We start from the raw sequence: 21,812 nt of genomic DNA, 5'->3' as shown, positions 1-21,812 counted from the left end.
CAGGTGATCTGGGGCTCCTCGTCGTATGCAACCCAGAAAAGAGAGATGGAGGAAAGACACTCGGGGTATTTAGGGTTTTGATTTATTTGTTCTTTCTTTCTTCTTCTTTCTATACAGCTTGACGGTGCTGTTCTTTGTATGTTGGGCATTTCGCATAGCACGCAGCCTCTCGTGACTGGGCCAGCCCCAGGCAGCCGCAGGCAGCGACGCCCAAGCCGGGACACCCTCAGACCTTCAACCCACTCTCCTGCCGAATCCAGCCGACACACATGTCAAGGTGCGATCGACTCCGAGCACTCACTTGTAACTCAGCGTGCACTTACAGAATACAGTAGGAAAATCTCTCCCACCTGTCAGGCGCTGCACGTGCCACCCATTGCCCTGAGCGGTGTGGAGTCATCTACACTTACAAGACGATCCATGACTACTTGGAGATGAACACTGGTGGCTGCATTTGCAGTTCAGATCAATTAACTAATTTAATCTACGACTATCACTAGCTCAACTAGCGGAAATCGAAGTACAAACTCAATGGATATCATGTTCGCCGTGCCCAACCCAAACTCCAGAAAAATCAAAACAAAGGTGATCCACAACGCAGTCAACAAAGGATGCAAAAGAAGTCAAAAATAGAAAGAGACAACACATGACTTGAAGCGTGGACTAAACAAAGGCAATCTCCCCACTGCTAGCAACGGGCAGTCCTCGATTAGGATCCTTGATCGGAGGCGGTGGTTCCAGAGGCACGGTACTCCATGATTGCGAATCATCGCTCTTTTTCGACGGCACCTTGCGCGACAAATGCTCTTCCAAATCGGAGATAATCGATGAGCTAGGCGGAACAGCCGACTGTCGTTCCGCGCGCTGTGGCTTCGCATGGTTCCCCGAATCCAGACGACGCGCACTACTGAGACTGGTTTCGCTCCAGAATCGAGGCAGGGGAGAGACGACGTTGCGGTAATCTTGCGCGAGACTCAATTGGCTTTGGCTCTTGCCGCCACCCTCAGCGAGAGGGAAGAGGTTGGGCGGGGGTTGGAGCGTCTGATATTGCGAGAACCGGGTACCCTCATCCCCGTATTCGGAGACCGACATGGCGGTCGAGTAGGGGCGTCCTTGGATGGATTGTCGGTATTCGTCGCTGAAGGTAGATACGGAGACGGTGTCCGCACGGCTGCGGATACTGCGGGCTCGTTCAAGAGCTCGCAGGCCGGAAGATGTGCGCCGGCTGATTTGCGCGGAGAAGAGAGGGTTGGAGGAGTTGCGGTGTTTGGCGCGGTTTTGCACAAAGGCTTCGATTGAGTCGGCTTCGGAGATGGTCGATTCGTCGGGCTCTACGGTTCGGAGTGTTACTCGCTTTTCGGGGATACTGGATGCCAGGCTGTGGCGCATCCGTCCGGCGGCTGGGGGGCGTGGAAACAAGGGCGTCATGTTGGTGAGGCTGCTCTCGTCGCTCATGATGGAGAATTTGCCGGTGTTTTGCCATGACATGCGGACTAGGCCGTGGCCTGGGGGTCCGTATCCGCCTGCACCGTGTCCGGCACCGCTCATGCGGAATGGCAGGCCGGTGGCTACAGAGGAGATGCCGCTGGATCGCTTGGAGTATCGCTTGGAACGAGATGACTGAATGGACTCGCGCTTCTTGTTGGTGGCTCGCGGTTGGATGGATTTGAGAGGTTCCCGTCGAGAACGTTGACTAGTGCGACGACGCAAGGATGGGCTGTTCGAGAGCGACAATCGGTTTTGCTGCTTCTTCGAGGGAGACTTTTCGGCCTGCTTGTCTGCAGCGACGGGGTCTCGGAGAGGGACGAAAGGGCGCTTGGGAGAGCGTGGCGGAGGACTGGGCTCAGGAAGAATATTCATCGAGTCCTCGTGCTTTTCGAATGACGCTACATTCCATTCCGGGCCCAGCTCGAGTTTGGGGAGGTCTGAAGCAGGCGAGATGGGGCTCATCCAGTCGTCGGAGTTGTCGTCACGAGAAGGCCGGTAGTTCATTCCGGGTTGACAATTCGGCATATCTGGGCGCATGGGACGAGGAGGGGGTGAAGACTTGGCTTGGAAGGGACCCTCCTCAGCGCTCGGGGCCTTTCTTCTACGGCGCCAGCAGCAAAACAGAATAATAGCACTTAGAACGACGGCGACGGGAATAACGACCGAGATAGCGATGATACCAGCCTTCTTGTGTTCAGGACTCGAGGAGCCGGAGAACGGATCTGAAGAGGCATTGTGTGTATCAGACGGCTCGAGGACATCAAGTTCAAAATCCTGCGTGCTTTCGGTAGAGCCTTGGTACGCCCTGAGGGGGATAGTGAACTTTTGCGCATCCATATCCGGGGGAACATGTCCAAAAAGCGTCTTGTTGTCGGAGAAGTACTTGAGCCACGAACTCAGGTCATCGCTCAAGTCGACGTCAAGTTGCACGGAGTCGTCAGTCACAATGGACTGGTTGAATACGAAACTAAAGTCCTCGCCAATGGTCGCCTCACAGCCCTGGACAGTCTCGAGAAACAGTTCATTGAACTGAAGACGCACCATCAGCTTGGCTTCATCCGAGTATGCATCCGTGGCCGAAATGGTGATATTCTGATTCACGGCATTCTTCGGGGGAGTACCGCTGATCGAAAGGGTGTCATCGTCCAAAGTCAACCAGTCCGGCAAGTCAGCGTCCACGTTGTTTAGATCCCTCGTATGAATAGGCGAGCCATCCATGGAGAGGAGATTAGCGAATTCTGGACTGCTGAACTTGTCCCCTCTGGTGAGGTTGAAGGTCTGGACGGTCTCGTTGAAGGCCAGAATGTGCGGAGCGATCACCAGCTGGAAAGTGGAGTTGACGGCACTATATCCAGCCACGTCCGACGCAACAAGCTGAAAGGTAAAAACCTCAGGTCCGGATCCGGGAAACGACGGGGTGTTTCCAGAAAACTTGAGCGTGGCAGGATCAAAGCTCATCCACGATGGCAAGGGGGCGTTGTTAGGCGATGTTCCGTAGTAGATCGTAGCCGGGTGCGTATTATGGAAAGTATCGGCGTCGAAAGGAATCGCAAAGGAACGACCGGGCTGCAGGAACAGAGTCGCGGGATACGAAACAGGTCCTAGAGCTTGTAGTTGCGATACCAGCGGTGTCCCTGCTGTTGGGCCTTGATCTGCCGTCACAATCAGGGTCACGTCCATGCTGTCCGTTTCTGATCCATTGGACGCCACAAGCTTGAATTTCTTCGAGCCTGTATCATCCGAGCGCGGCGTTCCCTCCAGCGTGCGGCTGCGGCTGTCGACCGAAAGCCATGACGGGGCATCTGAGAGCGAATACTTGGTGTCCTTGTCGCTGTGGGCGAAGGTACCCTCGGCGAATTCGAAACGGAACGGTTGCGAGACTCGCGCAACAGGTGGGAGCTGTGCGTTGATGGGATAGTTGGCGGAGAGGGCTGCGGCGTTCACGGCAGACACAAAGGCCAGAACGAGGATGTAAAGAAAAGCCATCTCCAGTCGAGGCATCCGGACCTTCCTCCAGTCCGGGGGCTTCTTGTCAGGTTGTCCTCTTTCACGGATACACAGCTATCACGACGGTTTAATGCGGGAATTGTTGTAGCTGCGCAACCTGAAAGCCTCAACCGGCAGATAGAGAACACGACCAAAGGAGATGAGAAGGAGGAAAGGTTGCGATGCGAAAGCAATTCACTAATCCTCTAGTTGAAGGACTCCCCACCCTCTCGTGCCAAAGGGACAAGGAGTCATTCAAGGCGTGCCCTTTCGAAGCCATGCCTGGATATGCTGGATGTCACTGAAGTATGTAGCAGAGTGACAGCCGAGAATGAGAGGGGCGCGCAGCGCGTAGCCTATACCCCAGGACAGGTACCTAGGGCAGCTACCTACTGTAGGGCGGGCAGTGAGGTATGGAGCTCGGTCGACACGTTTCAAGGTGCGCGCGCTCCTGCAAGGGATAAGCTCATGCTCCTGTGGCTGCCCAGGAACGCAGAACTTGCCCAACCACCACCACGCTTGCGTTGCCCCTCCCAAAATTTCGAGGATAGAAGGGTTGATAAGGCAAGGAACATTTTCGAAGCTCCAAAAAAAAGGTGGATTGGTGAGTTGAGCTTGGATAGCGGCCGGTGGCTTTTCCCCGTCACGCTTCACGCTCGATGTCCAGGCACATCCTGGTGGCCCGTCTAGGGGTTTCGTCAGGGATCACCTCGCACTTGAATTCACTTCGTCAGGATGGCTCGCTGCTCTCAGGAGCTCTCCCTCGCCTCATCTCCACTGTCCCTTCACAGGCGAGTACTGGTGGCTCTCCTTCGTAGGCACTCCTGAATGTAGGATAAGAGCTGCGGAGCTGCTGCGGACGATCTTCGACCACACTGGCACTGGCCTTATGATGGAATGGATCCTATTCAGCGTAGCGCACTTCAACCCGATACGTCAAAATTCAAGCTCGTGGCGTCTGGCTATTTCCATGAGTCGCGTAGAGGACTCACGTACACAGGATGAGGCGCCCGCGTGCTGAGCTCGAGCTCTCCACAATCCTTCGTCATTTCCGAGCTTCTCATTGGAAGTAGATCTTCCGTCCAGACGCGTGAAGCATTGTCCGGGATTTCGGGCGCGTTGTGGTTCCTCAGGAATGGGTGTTCGAAGATCAATGTGGGGAGCATTCTTGCAGGCCCGTCGGAACTCCAATTTCATTCCCGAGTGTCACAAGTTAAATGAGGCAGGGTTCTGGATCGTGGCTGGCAATTTCGATAATGTAGCTGTACTATCATGAGGGTGTGATGAGGAAGAGGTTGGCCGAAACTCAATGTTGCAAGGCCGTGATACCACGAGTGTTGCCTGAAGCCACCACGAGCTAGAGAATCAGACGGCGACAATCGACCAGTGTCGTAGCCTTACAATCAATTAAACCCTTTTTTCACCATGGTTTCATTGAATTATGTGTGGTATTAAATCTGATATGGTCCTCTAGGGTCATAACCAAGCCCCGGTGGTAAGGGCGTTGTCTACCAGGGCTACTCAGTACCAAGGGATACAACTACCCACAGGCACAATTCAAATTACATTCGCAGTCATTGTTTCATGGAGAGAAGCACTCAATTAAAAGTAGAAATAACAAAATCTACACCAACTCACGCCTTCAGCGGATCGTGGCCCCAGTTCTTCAGGGACTTGTAGCTCTTGCTGTCAGTATCCTGCTTCGCCTTCTCCTCCTGCGCAAGATGTCGCTTATTATACGCGACAACGCGACGCATATGATCGATATCCTCATCTCGATACTTTGAGGGTTCTTTTTTAGGATTGTGGGAGAGGATATCGATGATCTTGCGACCGCTTCATTTGCAAATTTCAGTATAGAATCGTTTCGAGTGCGCATAAACTACCTACCTCTCGTGGCCGATGGTCTCGCCAGATTCTCCCTGCCAACCTGCATCCTTGGACTGATCTTGCTTCAGCCAATCTCTTAGCTCGTTGGCTGACATGTTGACGAGATCGTTGAATTCCCTTGAGATGTAATGTTAGTGCTGGTCTACCGAAACTGTCGTGTTAAGAGTATCCCACGAGATGACGGTTTCAGTATCTTTGACCATGATGTCTGTTGAGAGTGTTTCTTCTTGAAATGAAGTTGGATCAAGTAGGTGCCAAGTTCATCAGCGCTCCTTTTCCTCCGACCAGTCTTATATATACAAGAAGTTGGTTATTACTTGACGTCATGGATCCGGAGTTTGAATCCATCGACGCGCGCGGTATAGAAATTCAAGTTTGCATTTCCATTGATTCTGGAATGACCCATATATTGATCATATCTCGGTCCTATGTTTCCCTTGCGTTTGGTCTCAAGAATTATGGCGGGTTATTGCTTTAATTGCTTCTTTCCTACCCAAGTGGTTTAAAATCCTGCTTCTGCGCCAGGGTCTACGTAGAGTCCACCTGCTTCTCGATCGCGATCGGATCAAATAGTCAACCTTGTCATGGTGCCCTAGAACTCTATAGACTTGCAAATTAAATTGGAGAGAAATCCATACGCAAATCTACACTTGTGTCTTCATTGACTGCAAGGCTCATACTCATTGTTCGTATCGAAATTCTGCCAAACCTTTGAGAGAAGGCAAATTTCGTCAGTTCTAGCAATATTTTATTCTTCATCTAAACTATAGTAGGAATAACCTATCCCAGTTTAGGTAGAACCTATACTCAATGTCGCTACTCCAAGCCCTCCAAACAACACTGCCGCGGAAACACCGCCCCACACTCCCACGAGTCCCACCCAACGCGACAAGCTTCACCTCCCATCAACCACAGCCGTGCCTCAACACTCAAGCCCCAACCCTAGCCCCAAAACACTGGCAAGATGCCCAACCCAAACCCAGAAGACAAGCGCCAAGCCGCGCGCGAAGTCATCGATATCCTCCACGAGATCTCCATACTTCTGGTACGTCGCGGCCTTGCCTGAATCCGATCGCGATGGCGGTACCCAACACGATTGGATCGGCAAGCGCTAGATTCTGGAGGCGGCAATGTGCTGACTACTTCAGAATACGAATCTCGATCGCACGGAACTCTCGCTTTGCGTTTCGCTCATTGAGAATGGGGTTAACCCTGATGCGTTGGCGGTTTGTGATCCTCTCACGCACTCTTGCAGGCCCAGCGTGGAAAATGGAATGCTAACTCGGCGCGGGCTAGACTGTGATTAAGGACTTGAGGAAGGAGAATGGGCCTACGCGAATTCCTTCGCAGGCTGCTGCTGAATGATTTGATTTGGCCTCGTCTAGTGGTGCGAGGCTGGTGGTCTTCGTGTTTGTTAGGCGTTTATCGGTACGATGCATATGTATACCCATCGCTTCGAGTTCTTCTTGTGTTTTGATTAAGGAGGAATGTATTTCGACTCATCGAATGATTTCTTCGGTAAACGTTTACTCGTTCTCAGTATCACGATTGGTAATGCGCTAACAAGGTAGAGAAGCCTGGAGTGGTAGAGCAGAATGGGTAGGTCAAATGACAGAAGTAGGGAGTATGGGAATAGTCGTGGAATTGGGGAATTCAAGACAAAACAGCAGCGCGAAATAAGCAACACATTCAAATAATGCTGGCCCTGTTCTCCACTATTTCGAAGCATCTTCGGTCTTCTTATCATCCTTGGATCCCATCTCGCCAGACATCGCTTCCTCGGTGGCCTTCTTGATCTGGTCACTCCCCGGAACGCTTGTCTGCTCCTTGGATTTTGCCTCCTTCTCCTTCTCGTCGTCACTGTCACCAAGACTGAATGGGTCATTCTCCGCCACGGGGGAGGGCTCAACGTTGGCCAGGGGCTGCCACTTGCTGGGCTTGCCGCCTGTCGAGGGGGGATGCTTGGAGGAGGTGGACGCATCGTAAAGGTTGTCGATCTCGGTCGGGGGACCTTCCTGGAAGGAGACCTTCCGTCTATCGGGGGAGGGCGAAGATCCAGTCTTGATGTTGGGTCGGGGAGGTCGGGGAGGGGGAGCTGGTGTGGAATGGATTAGTTCGTTGTGCAAGGTCCCGGCATGTCTGGTTCATCCTCACCTTCTCCATCTCTCAGCTCAAGCGCGGAGAAGTCATCGCCCAGAACCTGAGGGTCTGCGTCGTAGCGCTCGCGATCTCCACTGCGACGGCCCATGTCGCCGCTGCGCCGCGGACGACCGTACGCAGAGTGCTGCGCCTCATATTCCTGGCTAGATTGCGGCTCATCATCCACCTCCTCACCATCGATTCTCTTCTTCAAGTTCGCGACCCAGGAGTTGACCTTTGTTTGTGTCTCCAGGAATCCTTTGCGGAGATTCTCGCGGATCACGGGTAGATCATCTGTAGACACGCTAAAGTCAGTCTATGCGCCTGGCCAGAAAAGAAATTAGAGTGACCCACCTTCAAAAAAGTTATACTCCCTCTCATCCGACTCCTCGCTGCCTCGCGGCCGGCGGTAGCGAGGGTCATTCTCCCATCCGGGGGCCGGTGCCCGCCGTCCCGCAGCGTTGTAGTGTTCGGCCAGTTGGCGCGCGTACATTTCGTCCGCCTCCAATTGTCGCTGCGCGGTAGAGGTAGGTTGCTGGGATGGGCGCGGGGGCTTCGGCGGAGGAACCATGTCCTCCTGGGCAGTGGGATCGGTCATGCCTGCAGACGGAGGTTAGCACAAGTCAAGCTGGTTCTCTGCGGAGGTCCGAACGTACCGAGAAGAGCATTGAAAGCCCGCTCGACATTCCAATTGCTTGCATTTAGAATAGCCTTGATGACTGCAGCATCGACACTAGGGAATGCCTCCTTCAGCGTATTCTCGGACTGCTCTCTCGCGCTCAGCGGACGAGGGGGCTTCGGCGGGGCAGCCGGGGGAGTCTCGGTGGCGGTCTGCGCGGTCTGCTGGTTCGCGCCGAAGGTCGCTGATGCGACACCTGTGTCTTGGGGTTCATCATCAAAGTCCAGGGGTCGCGCCGTGGTCGGCGATTCGGCGCGAGGGTCGTTGGCCGCAACCGAGGGCTTACTGGGGGTCGACTGCAGGGTAATGTGAGTCTCGGTTTCGGGGCTGCAGGTCGAGCCAGAACGTACAGTCTTCTCTTCCTCCGACATGTTAACAATTTGGCACTATTCAGTCAAGCGAGAGTACCGGCGAAATGGTGTCAGAGAAAAGGTGGTGCCTGTCAGAAGAATAGGGAATAGGCAGAACACTTCGGGGAAGCTCCAAGCAAGTGACGTGGGGTGCACGTGATGGCGGTAGCTTTTATACAACGGCCGCCTTGCAGCGATCTTTCACCCACCCGGCATTTATCATGATTCTTCAATTACTTCAACAATAGAGCGCGACGCTTGCAATATGTTTTTGGCATGCTACGTTTGATCTCATTTTACAGAACTCGACGCGTTCGTCAAACCAAACAGCCCAGACCGGGCAGTTTTGTGCAAAATGGCTTCGGAGATGGATGTGTCGACCACCTTTATTCCGGCTTTGTACAAGCCGGCAGCATTACTGCCTATTGCGCGACACAAGAAAACCCTGCTCTACCTGGTTGAGACCTACCCAGTGACCATTGTCGTCGGTCAAACTGGTAGTGGTAAAACGACACAACTTCCGCAATACCTGGATCAAGCGGGCTGGTCTGGAGATGACAAAATCATTGCAGTGACACAAGTAAGGTTGACGGCCATGATTTTCTACTGTATCACAAACTCACATATGGTTTTCAGCCTCGGCGAGTTGCTGCGACTACAGTAGCAGCTCGAGTCGCAGAAGAGATGCGAAGTAAGGTTGGAGATACAGTGGGCTATTCAATCCGCTTCGAAGATGCCACATCCGCAGCAACGAGAATCAAGTTCTTGACCGATGGAATGCTGCTACGAGAAGCACTGGTTGACCCTCTTCTCTCGCGGTATTCCGTGATCATGGTCGATGAAGCGCATGAACGATCTCTCAGCACCGATGTCCTTCTTGGACTTCTCAAGAAAATCAGAAAGAAGCGCCCCGAGCTGCGCATTATCGTCAGCAGTGCCACCCTTCAAGCCGAAGACTTTCTTGAATTCTTTGCCGACGAAGAATTCAATCCAGATGCAGAGCCTTCCGAGCTCGGTGGGAGTGTTGGGAGGATCATCAGTCTGGAGGGCAGGATGTACCCTGTCGACACGCTCTTTCTTGAATCACCTACCGAGGATTACGTTGAGCGAGCCGTCAAGACAGTCTTCGATATTCATACCCAAGAAGCAGAGGGTGACGTGCTTCTTTTCTTAACCGGTCGAGAGGAAATCGACCGAGCGATCCAGATGATCTCCGAGCGAGCCGCAGACCTCAACCCGAAAGCACCCTCGTTGCTCACCCTGCCCCTTTATGCGGGTCTGACGACGGATCAGCAGATGTATGTCTTTGAGCAAACACCAGAGAACACAAGAAAGGTTATTGTATCAACAAACATTGCGGAGGCGTCGGTCACGATTGACGGAATTGTTTATGTGATCGATTGTGGATATGCCAAGCTCAGAGCTTTCAATCCCAGCACAGGTATCGAGACATTGACGGCTGTGCCCATCTCCAAAGCCTCGGCTACTCAGCGGGCTGGTCGAGCCGGCAGAACAAAGCCGGGAAAATGCTTCCGCCTCTACACCCAAGAAAATTATGAGCAACTTCCTGAGGCGACTGTTCCAGAAATCCAACGCTCAAACCTTGCGCCTATTGTGATGCAGCTCAAAGCGCTGGGGATCGACAACATTGTTCGATTCGACTTTTTAACACCGCCTCCGGCCCAACTCGTCATCCGTGCTTTCGAGATGCTCTTTTCTCTGGGCGCAGTAGATGACTATGCCAAGCTCACTAAGCCTCTGGGAATGCGAATGGCAGAGCTTGCCGTCGATCCGATGATGGCTAAAGTTCTTCTGGCCGCCCCCAAATTCAAGTGCTTAAGCGAGATCCTTTCGATTGCCGCCATGGTCAGTCTTCAGGGGACCGTGTGGGTGCAGCATGATGGCCAAAAGAAGGCCGCCGAAAGCCAACGACGAAAGTTTGCTGCCGAAGAGGGCGACCACCTTACTTATCTCAACGTCTATCAAGCGTTTGTCACTAAGGGCAAGAAGGATAGTAAATGGTGCCGGGATAACTTTTTGAATTTCCGCGCTCTCCAACGTGCAGTGAGCATTCGTGGACAACTGAAGCGATACCTTGAACGCTTTGGGATTCAAACCGATGAGTCTCTTTCGACTCGACACGGCAGTGCCGATCTCAGCAGTCAACCTGAGCAGATCCAGCGATGCCTCACGACCGGCTACTTTGCTCACGCCACCAAGATGCAGCCGGACGGCTCATTCAAGACCGTCAGTGGCGGACTGACTCTCTATGCTCATCCGAGCTCCTTGATGTTTGTAAGTCTTGCCAATGACCTTACTCAGCACGAGTGAAAACTGACACTTCACACAGAATCGGAAAGCTGAATGGGTGATTTTCCATGAAATCATGCAGACGGGCGAGAAGACGTACATTCGCGATATCACCAAGATTGAAAAGAAATATCTTCTCGAATATGCCCCTGAGTATTACAAGGTCACTTAGTTCCGAACAAGTATCTCGATGCCAAGCAAGAATTCTGTTGTCAAAGATACCCAGGTGTTGAAAGTTGCGAATGCAATGTACGCGAGAAATCCATTTTACAAGAGCCATTGTGCTTCATACTTAGCGCTCATCAAATCAATCTCGAGATAAGTAGTTCTGCCCTCATAGTACAGCTTGTACTTAACGAACCGTAGTTCGGTGTTGGGGTTGGTGGCTGTAGTCTATACTGCAGATCGACGTCACGGGATGCTGCGAAGACCCGCCTCGACAAACTTTCGGAGCTTCAGGAACTCAGCTGTACTTTCACTTCTCCCTCTCCCTCCACGCGTCTCGGACTACCTCGACACACGCCCCACCATGTCAGGGCACCATCATCATCACGGTGACGGCGGCCACTGCCACGCCGAACACGACCACTCAAACGATGTGACCCCCGCCATCCAGTCCCTGCTTTACACCCAGATCGACTTTGATAAGATCAACACCCTCAACGGTAAGATTTTTCTCGCTTACATGGCTTGTTCGCCCATATAGGACACGAGCTTGATCCCCGTACGCGATTCGGGAGACTAATCTTTACTTTCAGAATCCGCTTCGAAGGGCGGGGCTGCGATTGTCAAGAAAACCTGGGCGGAGCGACTGAATGATAATCCCGAGCTTGAGAGCGATGCCGACGAACAGCTACTCATGTACATCCCGTATGTCCTTCCCAGATGCCCCAACCCGCTCCTGTGTCTACGACTTCTCCATGCGCTTGTCGATTGTCGCACATCGCAAAGATATTTGGATGGGACAACCCCCACCATCTTCCCCTCATGACGATCAGCAGGAAAACCCGATTGAAGCTAACTCTCGTATCTCACTAGATTCACCGGCCAAGTCAAAGTCTACTCTCTCCTCATTTGGACAGCACCTACTTCCTGTGCTCCAAAGACCCTGAAGCTTTTCAAGAACCGCGATGATATCGATTTTTCCACTGCCTCGGAGCTTTCCCCGACTCAGACAATTGAAGTCCCGCAGCCCGTTCCCGGCGAAGATGTCTTCGAACTGCCCTTGAATCGCGCTCACTGGAATACCACTACGTCTATCACTATCTTTATCGAGGATAACTGGAGTGATGGCGAAGAAGATGTGACTAAGGTCGGATACATTGGTTTCAAGGGCCAGTTTATGGCTTTAAGTCGTGAGCCTGTCAATTTCTTGTACGAGGCTGCTGCCAACCCCAATGACCATGTCGCGATCCCGGGCGTTAACAGTGTTGGCGGTCGGATCATGCCTGGTCAATAGACGGTTGCCTCGCCTCGCCTCGGAAACAGCTGTCTGACAGTTCTTTGAGACTTGCGCGTTCTTCGTTTCTTTTCTTTCGTTGTTTTTTTATAAACAGCATCAAATGTATTATAAAATCTACATGCCAGAGCTAATTACTGTGCCGATGATTTCCTAGGGTAGGGGAGAGCCCGAGTGATACCCCCCATTCTCCCCTCCCAAGGCGATCATCTTCAAATGACTAACGAGGAATATCAAAATTCGAAAAGCTAACCCACCAACGCCGATTCCATATGCTCCGATCTTTATGTGCGAGTGATCGATCGGTTGTAATAATAGATGCAACGAAATCATATATAAATCATGCAGGCAGCGCAGTCCGGGCCTTGGCCTTGGTCCTAGTCTCACCAGTAGACTCCTCACCAACAGGCTCTGGCTTGGCTGGCTCCTTGGTAGGAGGAGCAGGGAGATGAACCGGCTCGGCCACCTCTTGCTGCAAAGCCTCCAACTCATCTTCGACATCCTCTTCGTCCTGCGTCGACAAATTTCCCTGAAGCATCTGGCTCACCTCCTGTAATACAGCGTCAGCAGAAAAAAAGCAAGCGACAAAAGCAGCGGCAAATCTTACCTCTTGGTAAGCGCGAGCTTCCTCCGATTCTCCCATTAAGCGCTCCACGCCCTCGATCCCACCCATCTCCTTGTTGATGGTCTGTAGTACCTGCGTACCTTGCTGCAGGCCAAACAAGACATCTTTCTGCACAAGCGCGAATTCGACTTGACCTGTCAACTGCTCCAGCTGCGCAAGTTGGCCATCTGTCTTGTCGAGCAATGATTCTTGGTACTTCTTGCGTCGCAGTGCGAGAAGCGCCCGCCGCCGATCATTGCGCGCGAGGCATTCCTTTGCGATCTCTGTTTCGCGGTCGGTGAGGTTTGTAATGCGCTTGCGGTATTGTTGGAGTTTGTCGCGCTGGTTCTTGAGATCGAGGATTGCCCTGGTTTTCATAACAGGATTAGTGGGCAGTTTCGAGCTTCTGGTTCATTCAGTCATCGGGCAGGGGAGGGTCTCGTGAGGGGAAATTGAAATGCAGGAAGCTGCAGGGAAGACCTGCAGCGCGATTTCAGGTGGTGTTTTCGATTTGAGGAGGATCAGACTTACCGATCCTGGGCCGAGATCTTCTGCGAGCTACCGGAGTTTCCCATCTCGCATTGTTGTTGCTGGGTGAGTCCGACTGCAAGTTGCTCCGGGGTAAATCGGCGGGATGACGTTGTTACGGTCTGTATTGCAGCGGTTATATTACGCGTAATTTTCGGCGTCTTTCCGCCCCGATTTTTTTTGTGAACTTGCCGCTATCGCAATCGCACATCAAACAACTCAGTAATGCCTTCGAGGAAGGGGGGTCGGCCGACGCTGAGCCAGGGCTTGGACCGAGAGGTGAGTTTCTTCAGTTTGGACGATATGTCGTGGAACAGTCGCTGATGTTCTGGCGCAGGTCTACCAAGTCGTGCGCAAAATTATCGATGACCAGCCCGATGAGGCCCGCATTCGCCTTTCGGTCCCCGCAATTTATGAGCAGTTGAAAAAATCCAATTCCAGCTTGAATCGCAAGCCTAAGAAACTGCTGGAGGATAGCTTGGAGCGGGTTTTGGAGGTGGTGAAGAGTGATGTCCTCGGTGATGATGAGGATGATACGGTCGAGGGAGATTTTGAAGGTCTCGAGGAACCGCCGGCTGTGGTATGCAAATATGACTTGAGGATATATTCGGAGGTATTTTGACCGGGGATTTTTTTTTAGGAACCCAATGGCGTGAACCAGAGCATTGTCGGCGCATGGTCGACCGCCAAAGCAGCGACATCCTCTCGCAAGGCCGAGGGAACCTCAAAACGAAAAGGACGCGACGGAGAATCTTCCTCGAAGCGACGCAAGGCCGAGGCCACAATCGACCGATCTCCACCTACGCACGTTAGTCTTACAGATCTGGGTGGTCTGGACGATGTGGTTCAGGAATTGGGCGATCTGGTTATCCTGCCCATGACCCGACCACAGGTGTACCTGGCTTCGAACGTTCAGCCGCCGCGCGGTGTTCTACTTCACGGTCCGCCGGGATGCGGAAAGACTATGATTGCGAATGCATTTGCTGCGGAACTGGGCGTGCCTTTCATCTCGATCTCGGCTCCCTCAATTGTGTCCGGTATGTCCGGCGAGTCTGAGAAGGCGCTGCGGGAACACTTTGATGAGGCCAAGCGCATTGCTCCTTGTCTGATTTTTATTGATGAGATCGATGCGATTACCCCGAAGCGTGAGAGCGCGCAGAGAGAAATGGAGAAGAGGATCGTCGCCCAGCTGTTGACCTGCATGGACGAAATTGCTCTTGAGAAGACGGACGGCAAGCCGGTTATCGTGCTCGCAGCTACGAACCGACCCGACAGTCTGGATGCGGCATTGCGTCGTGGAGGCCGCTTCGACAAGGAGATTAACATGACCGTTCCCTCTGAGCCGGTCCGAGAAAAAATCCTGCGAGCTCTGACACGGAAGATGCGCCTGGCGGATGACCTCGACCTCAAGACATTGGCGAAGCGAACCCCCGGATTCGTCGGCGCTGACCTCAATGACCTCGTTTCAACCGCTGGTGCCGCTGCGATCAAGCGATACCTCGAAATCCTCAAAGCCAACAGCGGTGAAGACATGGAGATGGAGATCGAGGGCGAGGATGATATCAGTCCTAAGGTCCGCGAACTCCGCCGTCTCATTACACACGCCAAAGAAAACCCCATTGGCGAGGAAACACAAGAGATTTCCATCTCCAATGCGGATTTCTTCACCGCGCTACCCAAAATCCAACCCTCCTCCAAACGTGAAGGCTTCGCCACCGTTCCTGACACAACCTGGGAAGACATCGGCGCCCTTACTGGTATTCGCGACGAACTGGAAACCGCCATTGTCGAGCCGATTAAGAACCCTGAGATCTACGCACAGGTTGGTATTACCGCGCCGACGGGTGTTCTCCTCTGGGGACCGCCGGGTTGCGGTAAGACGCTTCTGGCCAAGGCCGTTGCGAACGAGTCTCGCGCCAACTTCATTAGCGTCAAAGGTCCTGAGCTGCTGAATAAATTCGTTGGTGAATCTGAACGCGCTGTTCGCCAGGTCTTTGTTCGTGCTCGGTCTTCCGTTCCTTGCGTGATCTTCTTCGATGAGCTTGATGCCCTTGTTCCCCGTCGTGAAGATACCCTCTCCGAAGCATCTGCCCGTGTTGTCAACACATTGCTCACTGAGTTGGACGGCCTTGGATCTAGTCGACAGGGTATCTATGTTATTGCCGCGACAAATCGTCCCGATATCATTGATCCGGCTATGCTTCGCCCCGGTCGCCTTGAGACTCTTCTCTTCGTCAACCTGCCTTCGGCCCTTGAGCGTGTCCAGATTCTCAAGACCCTTGTCCGCAAACTCCCTATCGATTTCGATGACGATATGCACAGGCTCGCAGAGGAGTGCGAGGGATACTCTGGCGCCGATCTGGGCAGCTTGGTTCGTCGCGCTGGTTACTCGGCTATTAAGCGTCGGGATGCGATCAAGATGGATGACTTCGAAGCGGCCAAATCTTTCATTCGGCCCAGTGTTACTGATATGAAGAAGTACGAAAGGCTCAAGAGGGACTGGAGCGGTGGTGTGGTTTGATACCTTGCTTTGGGACATTTTCGTTTATACCCAGATCCCCTTCAAAGGGGGCCTGCTTGTTTGGGTCCGCCAAGACGACCTTATATATAGATACCTGGGAGTCTTGTACTTTTGCTTGACTTGCTACACATAGAATCAATGAGTGATCAGTACAATATGCTTGTCATCTAAGTATGAGGCTGCACGCCGGCGATTGATGTGGCTAGATAGTGGGTCCCATGCCACTTCATAGTGCTCCACAGTCAACAAACCCTGAACCTACCAGGTCCTATAGTTATAGACCTCAGGGAACGAGGCTGACTAAAAGTCAAACTGTAACTATAACGTTACGCGCAAGGCCTTGAAATATCGAACTAGAGGGGAAATCCGATAAAGGTACACTAATAAAAGACTGCTCGTATCCATACCACCTCGGTTGCAATTTCACGATGTCCATATCTCGTATTCACGTTGATCATGCCTCTCTTCAACGAACACAGCCACAGATCGCTCTGGCCCGCTCTTGGCATTCAAAATCGAAGTGAATTATTATAAGTGGGTATTTCCACGATTGTTGGAAATGTCTAGGGTGTTACAGCCTCACTGTCCTCCACATAATGCCTGTCCATGTTCCTGACTACAGCAGGGATAGCAGGGAAGAATATTTCAGGAACAACCGAAAACGACCTAAATATCTCGAAACCTTGATAGTGATCGAGGAACTGCTGATATGTCTCATCAATGCCATCGTCTTCGCAGCATTTGCCCAGGGGACGGGTGTATTCTCCAGGCGGGTTCATGAGTTCCCTGAGCTTTTCAAGCCACCGTATAGCCCTTATATCGGGCGAGGCACTGACATGCCATTCATCACAGTTCGCTCTTCTATTGGTTTCTTGACAATGGCAATATACTAATATCATAACTCTAGGCGTGCATTGTCATCGCTTGGACAGTCCTCCTCTTCCTACCCCAGATCTGTTGGTTGGCTTCCAAGAGATCCTGGTGGCTGATCGTCACGCTATTCAGATGTGGTGTTGTAGTGTGTCTGGCTCTCAGTGCCGTGTTTCAGTCATGGTATCTCCCACTGCCGTTAGGATCATGCCAAAATGACGGGGAATGGCGAGATACGACGAATGTTCCTGAAGGCACTCTCACCATGTTCAAAGATATGCCCACTGAGATAATTGATCATAATGGTGGAATAAAGACTGTATCGGCATGTGAGCGGTTACTTTGGATATGGAGGTTTGAAATTGCGAATGCGTGCGTTCGCTCAGTCTCATTCAAGGGGTCGCCCCGCTGATAGATACTTCGCAGTGTTCTTATGGGCTTATTTGCATGCTCTTCTGCAATTATTTTCATCTCCTTTGACCGTTTTGAACCTGGATATCTCGACTTGACTGGCCAGAAGGCGGATATTATAAGCCGAATGATCGCGCCGTATACACGGTTCGCGATTGCTTATATCCATCGCCGAAAGGGTCGAAAAGGGGATACAAGTTTAATGGGAATATCTCGTCTACCACATACTCTGGGGTTCAGATCCTGGGGCTATAAGCATGTGGATGTTGCTATGGAGCATGTTTCCCACGCCGGGGTTGGCAGATCCGATAATGAGCAATGTTCATGCACTGGCCTGGAAAAGGATATACAGTGCTGGGGTTGTCGGAAACAGATTTGCGATGTAAGTGCCCTGAGAAAGGCCTGCTCAGAGGATAGCTAATCAGCACATACAGAATTGCAAGGTCATGAAGACCGTCCGGCCGCCAAAGCGATCACACAGCGATTGCAAAGTCGCATGTAGCCGATGCTTCTACAAATCTTGCTGTCGCTCCAAAATGCGACAATCCTGGTTCAAACCTGTCACTTGCACTGAGCATGGAGACTGGTCGAAAGGTTTGGGACCGCAAGCTGATGAGGGAATGGTGGATATGAACCTCTGTCGAGACAACTGTTCGAAGCTGGACAAGTATGCACTGTTCGAGATGCAGGGTGAACGGAAGCGGGGAGTACCTACAGCGTCTGATCTGTCCGAAATATCCTGTGATAGTTGTGGTGCGATGTGTCGACGGGGAGCCAGGATAGACAGGGAATATTGGTGGTGTTGTCCTCACTGTGATGGTTTCTGTGATAGTAAAGTACACAGAAATAAGTAAGAGAGTATTTCAATCACACTCCCTTTTGGCTGTATTAATCTCCAATAAGCAAAGTACCTGATCAGTGTGGGGTACAAGAGCGTGGGAAGGTACAGTAACATTTATTATGAAATGCAAACAAGCCAAATTAGTGAGGCTGAAGCTGACCAATGATTCGCGTGGCTTTCTTCTAACACCATTAAGCATTCCCTAAGATAATTTCGAAGACAAGGTACTCTAACAGTCATCAAAACTGTCACCTACCCAGTAATATCGCCACTCCTCATCTCTTTGCGGTCGAAAGTGAGCTCCGGCCGTTATAACCCGCAGCACGTTGCCCCGCCTATTTTACCTATCAAGGATGACTTCGGTGGGAGAGTACCCAAAGAGCCTACAACCGAAGCGTTCAAAACACATACCACGCAATCGTACCCATCTCTCGATCCAGCTCTAGTACTTCGCTTTTCTCAAGAGCAATTTCGTCGGTATTGAGAGACTTGTTAAGATAAGACGAAAACACTCAGACGCCATTTCCAACTGTGCATGCCCGTCTGGAAAGTACTGTTTTGCCTTGGGAGGCGAAGCGTCCATATTGCAGCCTCATGGATCCACTAGCAATTTGATAGATGAGACGCATTACGAGATTACACATGAATCAGGCGAAAGTACTATACATGGCGCATTATTCCCCGAACGTCCCCATTCCTCCTGTCATGAATCTACCAGCCGAATTCGAATGTCCTTTTTGTTTCGAGGTTTCGAACACGCACTGAATGTACCAAACATGTCTTTCAGGACGTGCGACCATACACGTGCAGTTTCCCTAGCTGTGAAGCCAATCGCGTCTTTAAAATAAAAACAACCTGGATTCGACACGGGATTGGAAAACATTGGCGTCTTGAATGGTGGGCCTGCTCTTTCGCTAGCTGTAGCCATATTAACTTTCGCAAGCATATCTTGGTTCAGCATCTAGCTCGGGAACACAAGATGGCTGCACCGGGACGCCGAGACCTCCGGGGCTCTGTCACTGGAGAAGAGCGTTCTCGGCAGGAACAAGACATCGCCCGTTTCTGGAACATGGTTGACGATTGCAAGTGTACGGTCCAACCTTCTCCTAATGATAAAGCTTGCCGATTCTGTGGTTTCGTGGCCGATGGCTGGAAAGCATACTCAAAACACCTAGAGACACATGGTACAGATTGCCATGCCGATTTTGAAGCTTGTTGATGAGCGTTGTGCCTAATGTTTGCAGAAATAATAAATGTTGAAATAGAACTTTTAAGTATGGCTATACAATAAATACTATGCACATACAACAACGCCGGAAAGAGTATCATGCAGAAAGAAAACCAGGAAACATAATTACATCCACAAACGGCACGTTCCATCCGCACCGGCACTAACACACCACGCCTCACGCGGATGCCAGTCGATATCGAGGACACCCAGCTCGCCCGTAATCTTGTGTCCCTTAAGCACCTTAAGAGGAACAATACTAGCATTGCTGAGCATGTCGCCCGTAACGCTGCCGTGGAAGATCTGTAACGAACCATCGTCACTGGCATCAGCGAACAGCGGGTACCGACCACCAGGGTGGAACTTGACAGCGCGAATGGCCTTGCGGTGGTAACGAAGGGTCTTGTACGGGCGCTGCGAAAGGTCCAGATCGTGCCACAGGAGACGGCGGTCATATGAACCGATGATAATGTTGTCGCCACCGGCAGCACTGGATGAGGTCGGGTGAATGTCGAAGGAGGAGATCCAGCGAGCTCCGGGCTGGAGGATCTTGACGAGCAGCTGGCGGGAGAGATCGTAGCCGCGGACGGAGCGCTGGTTCGCCACGAAGAGGATGGGTTTGGAGGGGTGGAAGTGGGCGGTTTGCGGGGGACCACCTCCCTTGAGGCGGCGACGGAAGGGGAATTGAGTGAGGTGCTTGGAGACGGTGTGAATGGCGACCGCGACAGAGGCAGGGGTTGAGGCGCCGGAGCAGACGCTGACGAAATAGTCACCTCGACGGTGCCAAGAGATTGACTTAGGGACGTAGCGGAGGGGAATGACGGCGCAAACTCCGACGTCGGCGAGGGCAGACGAAGGACGGATCCATTGAGGAGGTGCGGCCTTCTTGTTGGCATCGGCAGCGCTGGGAGCTGGGCTGGAGGCGGCGTAACCCCAACCAGCATCGATGATCTCCAGACTCGTCTTCTCGATCTCGGGATCGGCAATTGGAGGCACAGACAGGAAGATATCATCACCGCAAGCGGCGGCCAGGACGACGGCGTCCTTGCCGGGGCGCCAGCGGACAACGTTTACCGCACTCTCGTCGCTCAATTGAGCACTCCACAACTGACGACCAGTAAGAATCTCCCACACACGAACTGTACCATCGTCACCACCAGTCGCAAGCCAGATTCCAGTAGGGTCCACATTGAGCGAGCGAACACGACCCTTGTGGCCACGGAAGACGGTGGCACATGTGGTAGGGAAAGGCTTGAGCTCCTCAGGGCTGGGCAGCTTGGGGAGAAGGCTCTCCGGGTCGATGTTGAGCTTGCTGCGGCGAACACGGGGAGCGAGATACAGATCCAGACAGCGTTCGAACTTCTCCTTGACGAAATTCTCGTAACCGGGAACTTTGCGGAGAGAGGCAAAGTCATTGGGCAGGAAATCTTTCTCGCGATCCTCTGGGTCTGTCTGCTCCCAGGCCTTGCGCTCCTTGTTGTCGGGCAGGTACTCAGGGGGCGGGTGATAGCTCTCCTCGTATCCAGGAGGAGGAAGCTTAGGAGCAGGGACATGCATAGGGTGATCTGGCCGCTCGGCCTCGTCTGCCCACAGGTCGAAGTTGATAATGTTCTCGTCCTTCTCCTCGCGCTCCTCGGGCGCCTTGTAAGGAAGAATGCGGCCCTCGCGAATGGCCTTGACAAGCTTCATCACACGCTTCTGCTCATGCTTAGACGGCACAAATCGGCGCTTAGGCTCAGGCGCAGCACTGAGAGGCATGATCTCCTTCTGGCTAGTGAAGTATTCCACTAATGGCTCATACTGATCGTAGCCCTCACCAGGGATCTCATTCATCTGAACCTTCTTCAGGACCTCCAATTCCTCCTGACTCAACTCCAGGGGCTTTCCGGTGTTTGGATCGGTCATACCAGTCCAGCCCTTGGGAACCTCAATGCTATCCAACAAAGCATCGAGCGCCTCGCCCTTGGCGGGACGCATGATCTTCTTGCCGTTGATGTCATATCCAATGTGAGGGTACTGGTCGTAGAAAGACAGCGGGATGTCACCAATTGTATTGGCATTCTCTTCAACGTCCGAATAGTCCGAGTTGTCGTCCGGGTTGATTTCGTCGTACAGGTAGCGGTCGTTTCCATTGGCGTCCTTCACGATGCGAACATTGGGCTCGTCAGCCTGCGATTCTTTTACGACAGGCGTCTTCGGCTCCTCAACATCGGACGGAATCTCGTCGCTATCCAGTTCCTCCTCTTCATCCTCGTCCTCGTCGCTGACATCGTCAATCAGCTCGATTTCGGATTCGTCGTCTTCGCTCTCGGAAAGGTCGTTCGCATTGTCGGAGAGGGCGCCGTCGATATTTTCCGCACCCAATTCATCTCCAGAAAAGACACCCGCTTCTTCCTCCACATCACGGGTTACAGCCTTGCGCTTCTTCGAGGCCTTTCGAGCGTCCATGGTTGGCGTTGGGCGTGGAGCTTGGAATTGTTGTCCGCGAACTTTTTTTTTTTCTCTCAG

At 52.3% G+C, this 21,812-nt stretch overlaps 10 protein-coding genes across 10 annotated transcripts; 5 read left to right on the top strand and 5 right to left on the bottom strand.

Annotated features, from left to right (window-relative positions):
- Nucleotides 1–663: 663 nt before the first annotated feature.
- Nucleotides 664–3,474, bottom strand: N7532_000242 (putative transmembrane glycoprotein; the record flags this gene model as incomplete). Its single annotated transcript, XM_056612746.1, has 1 exon — nt 664–3,474. The coding sequence occupies one exon, from the start codon at nt 3,472–3,474 to the stop codon at nt 664–666; it is 2,811 nt and encodes a 936-aa protein (XP_056479970.1).
- Nucleotides 3,475–5,108: 1,634 nt separating this feature from the next.
- N7532_000241 (DUF3140 domain-containing protein) lies at nt 5,109–5,567 on the bottom strand (the record flags this gene model as incomplete). The annotated part of the gene is made up of 3 exons (XM_056612745.1): nt 5,109–5,310; nt 5,365–5,481; nt 5,539–5,567. 3 exons carry the CDS (start codon nt 5,565–5,567, stop codon nt 5,109–5,111), a joined length of 348 nt encoding a protein of 115 aa, XP_056479969.1.
- Nucleotides 5,568–6,328: 761 nt separating this feature from the next.
- Nucleotides 6,329–6,729, top strand: N7532_000240 (mitotic-spindle organizing protein 1; the record flags this gene model as incomplete). The annotated part of the gene is made up of 3 exons (XM_056612744.1): nt 6,329–6,409; nt 6,513–6,590; nt 6,661–6,729. The coding sequence occupies 3 exons, from the start codon at nt 6,329–6,331 to the stop codon at nt 6,727–6,729; spliced, it is 228 nt and encodes a 75-aa protein (XP_056479968.1).
- Nucleotides 6,730–7,079: 350 nt separating this feature from the next.
- Nucleotides 7,080–8,553, bottom strand: N7532_000239 (CUE domain-containing protein; the record flags this gene model as incomplete). The annotated part of the gene is made up of 5 exons (XM_056612743.1): nt 7,080–7,459; nt 7,519–7,797; nt 7,858–8,103; nt 8,160–8,478; nt 8,533–8,553. 5 exons carry the CDS (start codon nt 8,551–8,553, stop codon nt 7,080–7,082), a joined length of 1,245 nt encoding a protein of 414 aa, XP_056479967.1.
- A 334-nt stretch (nt 8,554–8,887) lies between these two features.
- Nucleotides 8,888–10,863, top strand: N7532_000238 (putative ATP dependent RNA helicase; the record flags this gene model as incomplete). Its single annotated transcript, XM_056612742.1, has 2 exons — nt 8,888–9,035; nt 9,200–10,863. The coding sequence occupies 2 exons, from the start codon at nt 8,888–8,890 to the stop codon at nt 10,861–10,863; spliced, it is 1,812 nt and encodes a 603-aa protein (XP_056479966.1).
- A 508-nt stretch (nt 10,864–11,371) lies between these two features.
- N7532_000237 (PITH domain-containing protein) lies at nt 11,372–12,301 on the top strand (the record flags this gene model as incomplete). The annotated part of the gene is made up of 3 exons (XM_056612741.1): nt 11,372–11,507; nt 11,601–11,712; nt 11,881–12,301. The coding sequence occupies 3 exons, from the start codon at nt 11,372–11,374 to the stop codon at nt 12,299–12,301; spliced, it is 669 nt and encodes a 222-aa protein (XP_056479965.1).
- A 340-nt stretch (nt 12,302–12,641) lies between these two features.
- On the bottom strand, nt 12,642–13,480 carry N7532_000236 (ESCRT-III subunit protein VPS20; the record flags this gene model as incomplete). Its single annotated transcript, XM_056612740.1, has 3 exons — nt 12,642–12,851; nt 12,909–13,272; nt 13,437–13,480. 3 exons carry the CDS (start codon nt 13,478–13,480, stop codon nt 12,642–12,644), a joined length of 618 nt encoding a protein of 205 aa, XP_056479964.1.
- A 178-nt stretch (nt 13,481–13,658) lies between these two features.
- On the top strand, nt 13,659–15,954 carry N7532_000235 (putative AAA family ATPase/60S ribosome export protein Rix7; the record flags this gene model as incomplete). Its single annotated transcript, XM_056612739.1, has 3 exons — nt 13,659–13,712; nt 13,771–14,013; nt 14,074–15,954. The coding sequence occupies 3 exons, from the start codon at nt 13,659–13,661 to the stop codon at nt 15,952–15,954; spliced, it is 2,178 nt and encodes a 725-aa protein (XP_056479963.1).
- Nucleotides 15,955–16,550: 596 nt separating this feature from the next.
- Nucleotides 16,551–17,194, top strand: N7532_000234 (uncharacterized protein; the record flags this gene model as incomplete). The annotated part of the gene is made up of 2 exons (XM_056612738.1): nt 16,551–16,805; nt 16,862–17,194. Coding segments are annotated over 2 exons (588 nt in total), but the record flags the coding sequence as incomplete, so codon positions are not given.
- A 2,236-nt stretch (nt 17,195–19,430) lies between these two features.
- erb1 (ribosome biogenesis protein ERB1) lies at nt 19,431–21,752 on the bottom strand (the record flags this gene model as incomplete). The annotated part of the gene is made up of 1 exon (XM_056612737.1): nt 19,431–21,752. One exon carries the CDS (start codon nt 21,750–21,752, stop codon nt 19,431–19,433), a length of 2,322 nt encoding a protein of 773 aa, XP_056479961.1.
- Nucleotides 21,753–21,812: the final 60 nt, after the last annotated feature.

Source organism: Penicillium argentinense (assembly GCF_028826775.1).
Source record: "Penicillium argentinense strain IBT 30761 chromosome Unknown utg000001l_segment0_segment0, whole genome shotgun sequence".
In the NCBI taxonomy this organism is placed as follows: domain Eukaryota; kingdom Fungi; phylum Ascomycota; class Eurotiomycetes; order Eurotiales; family Aspergillaceae; genus Penicillium; species Penicillium argentinense.
This window is presented reverse-complemented; position numbering and strand designations above follow the sequence as displayed.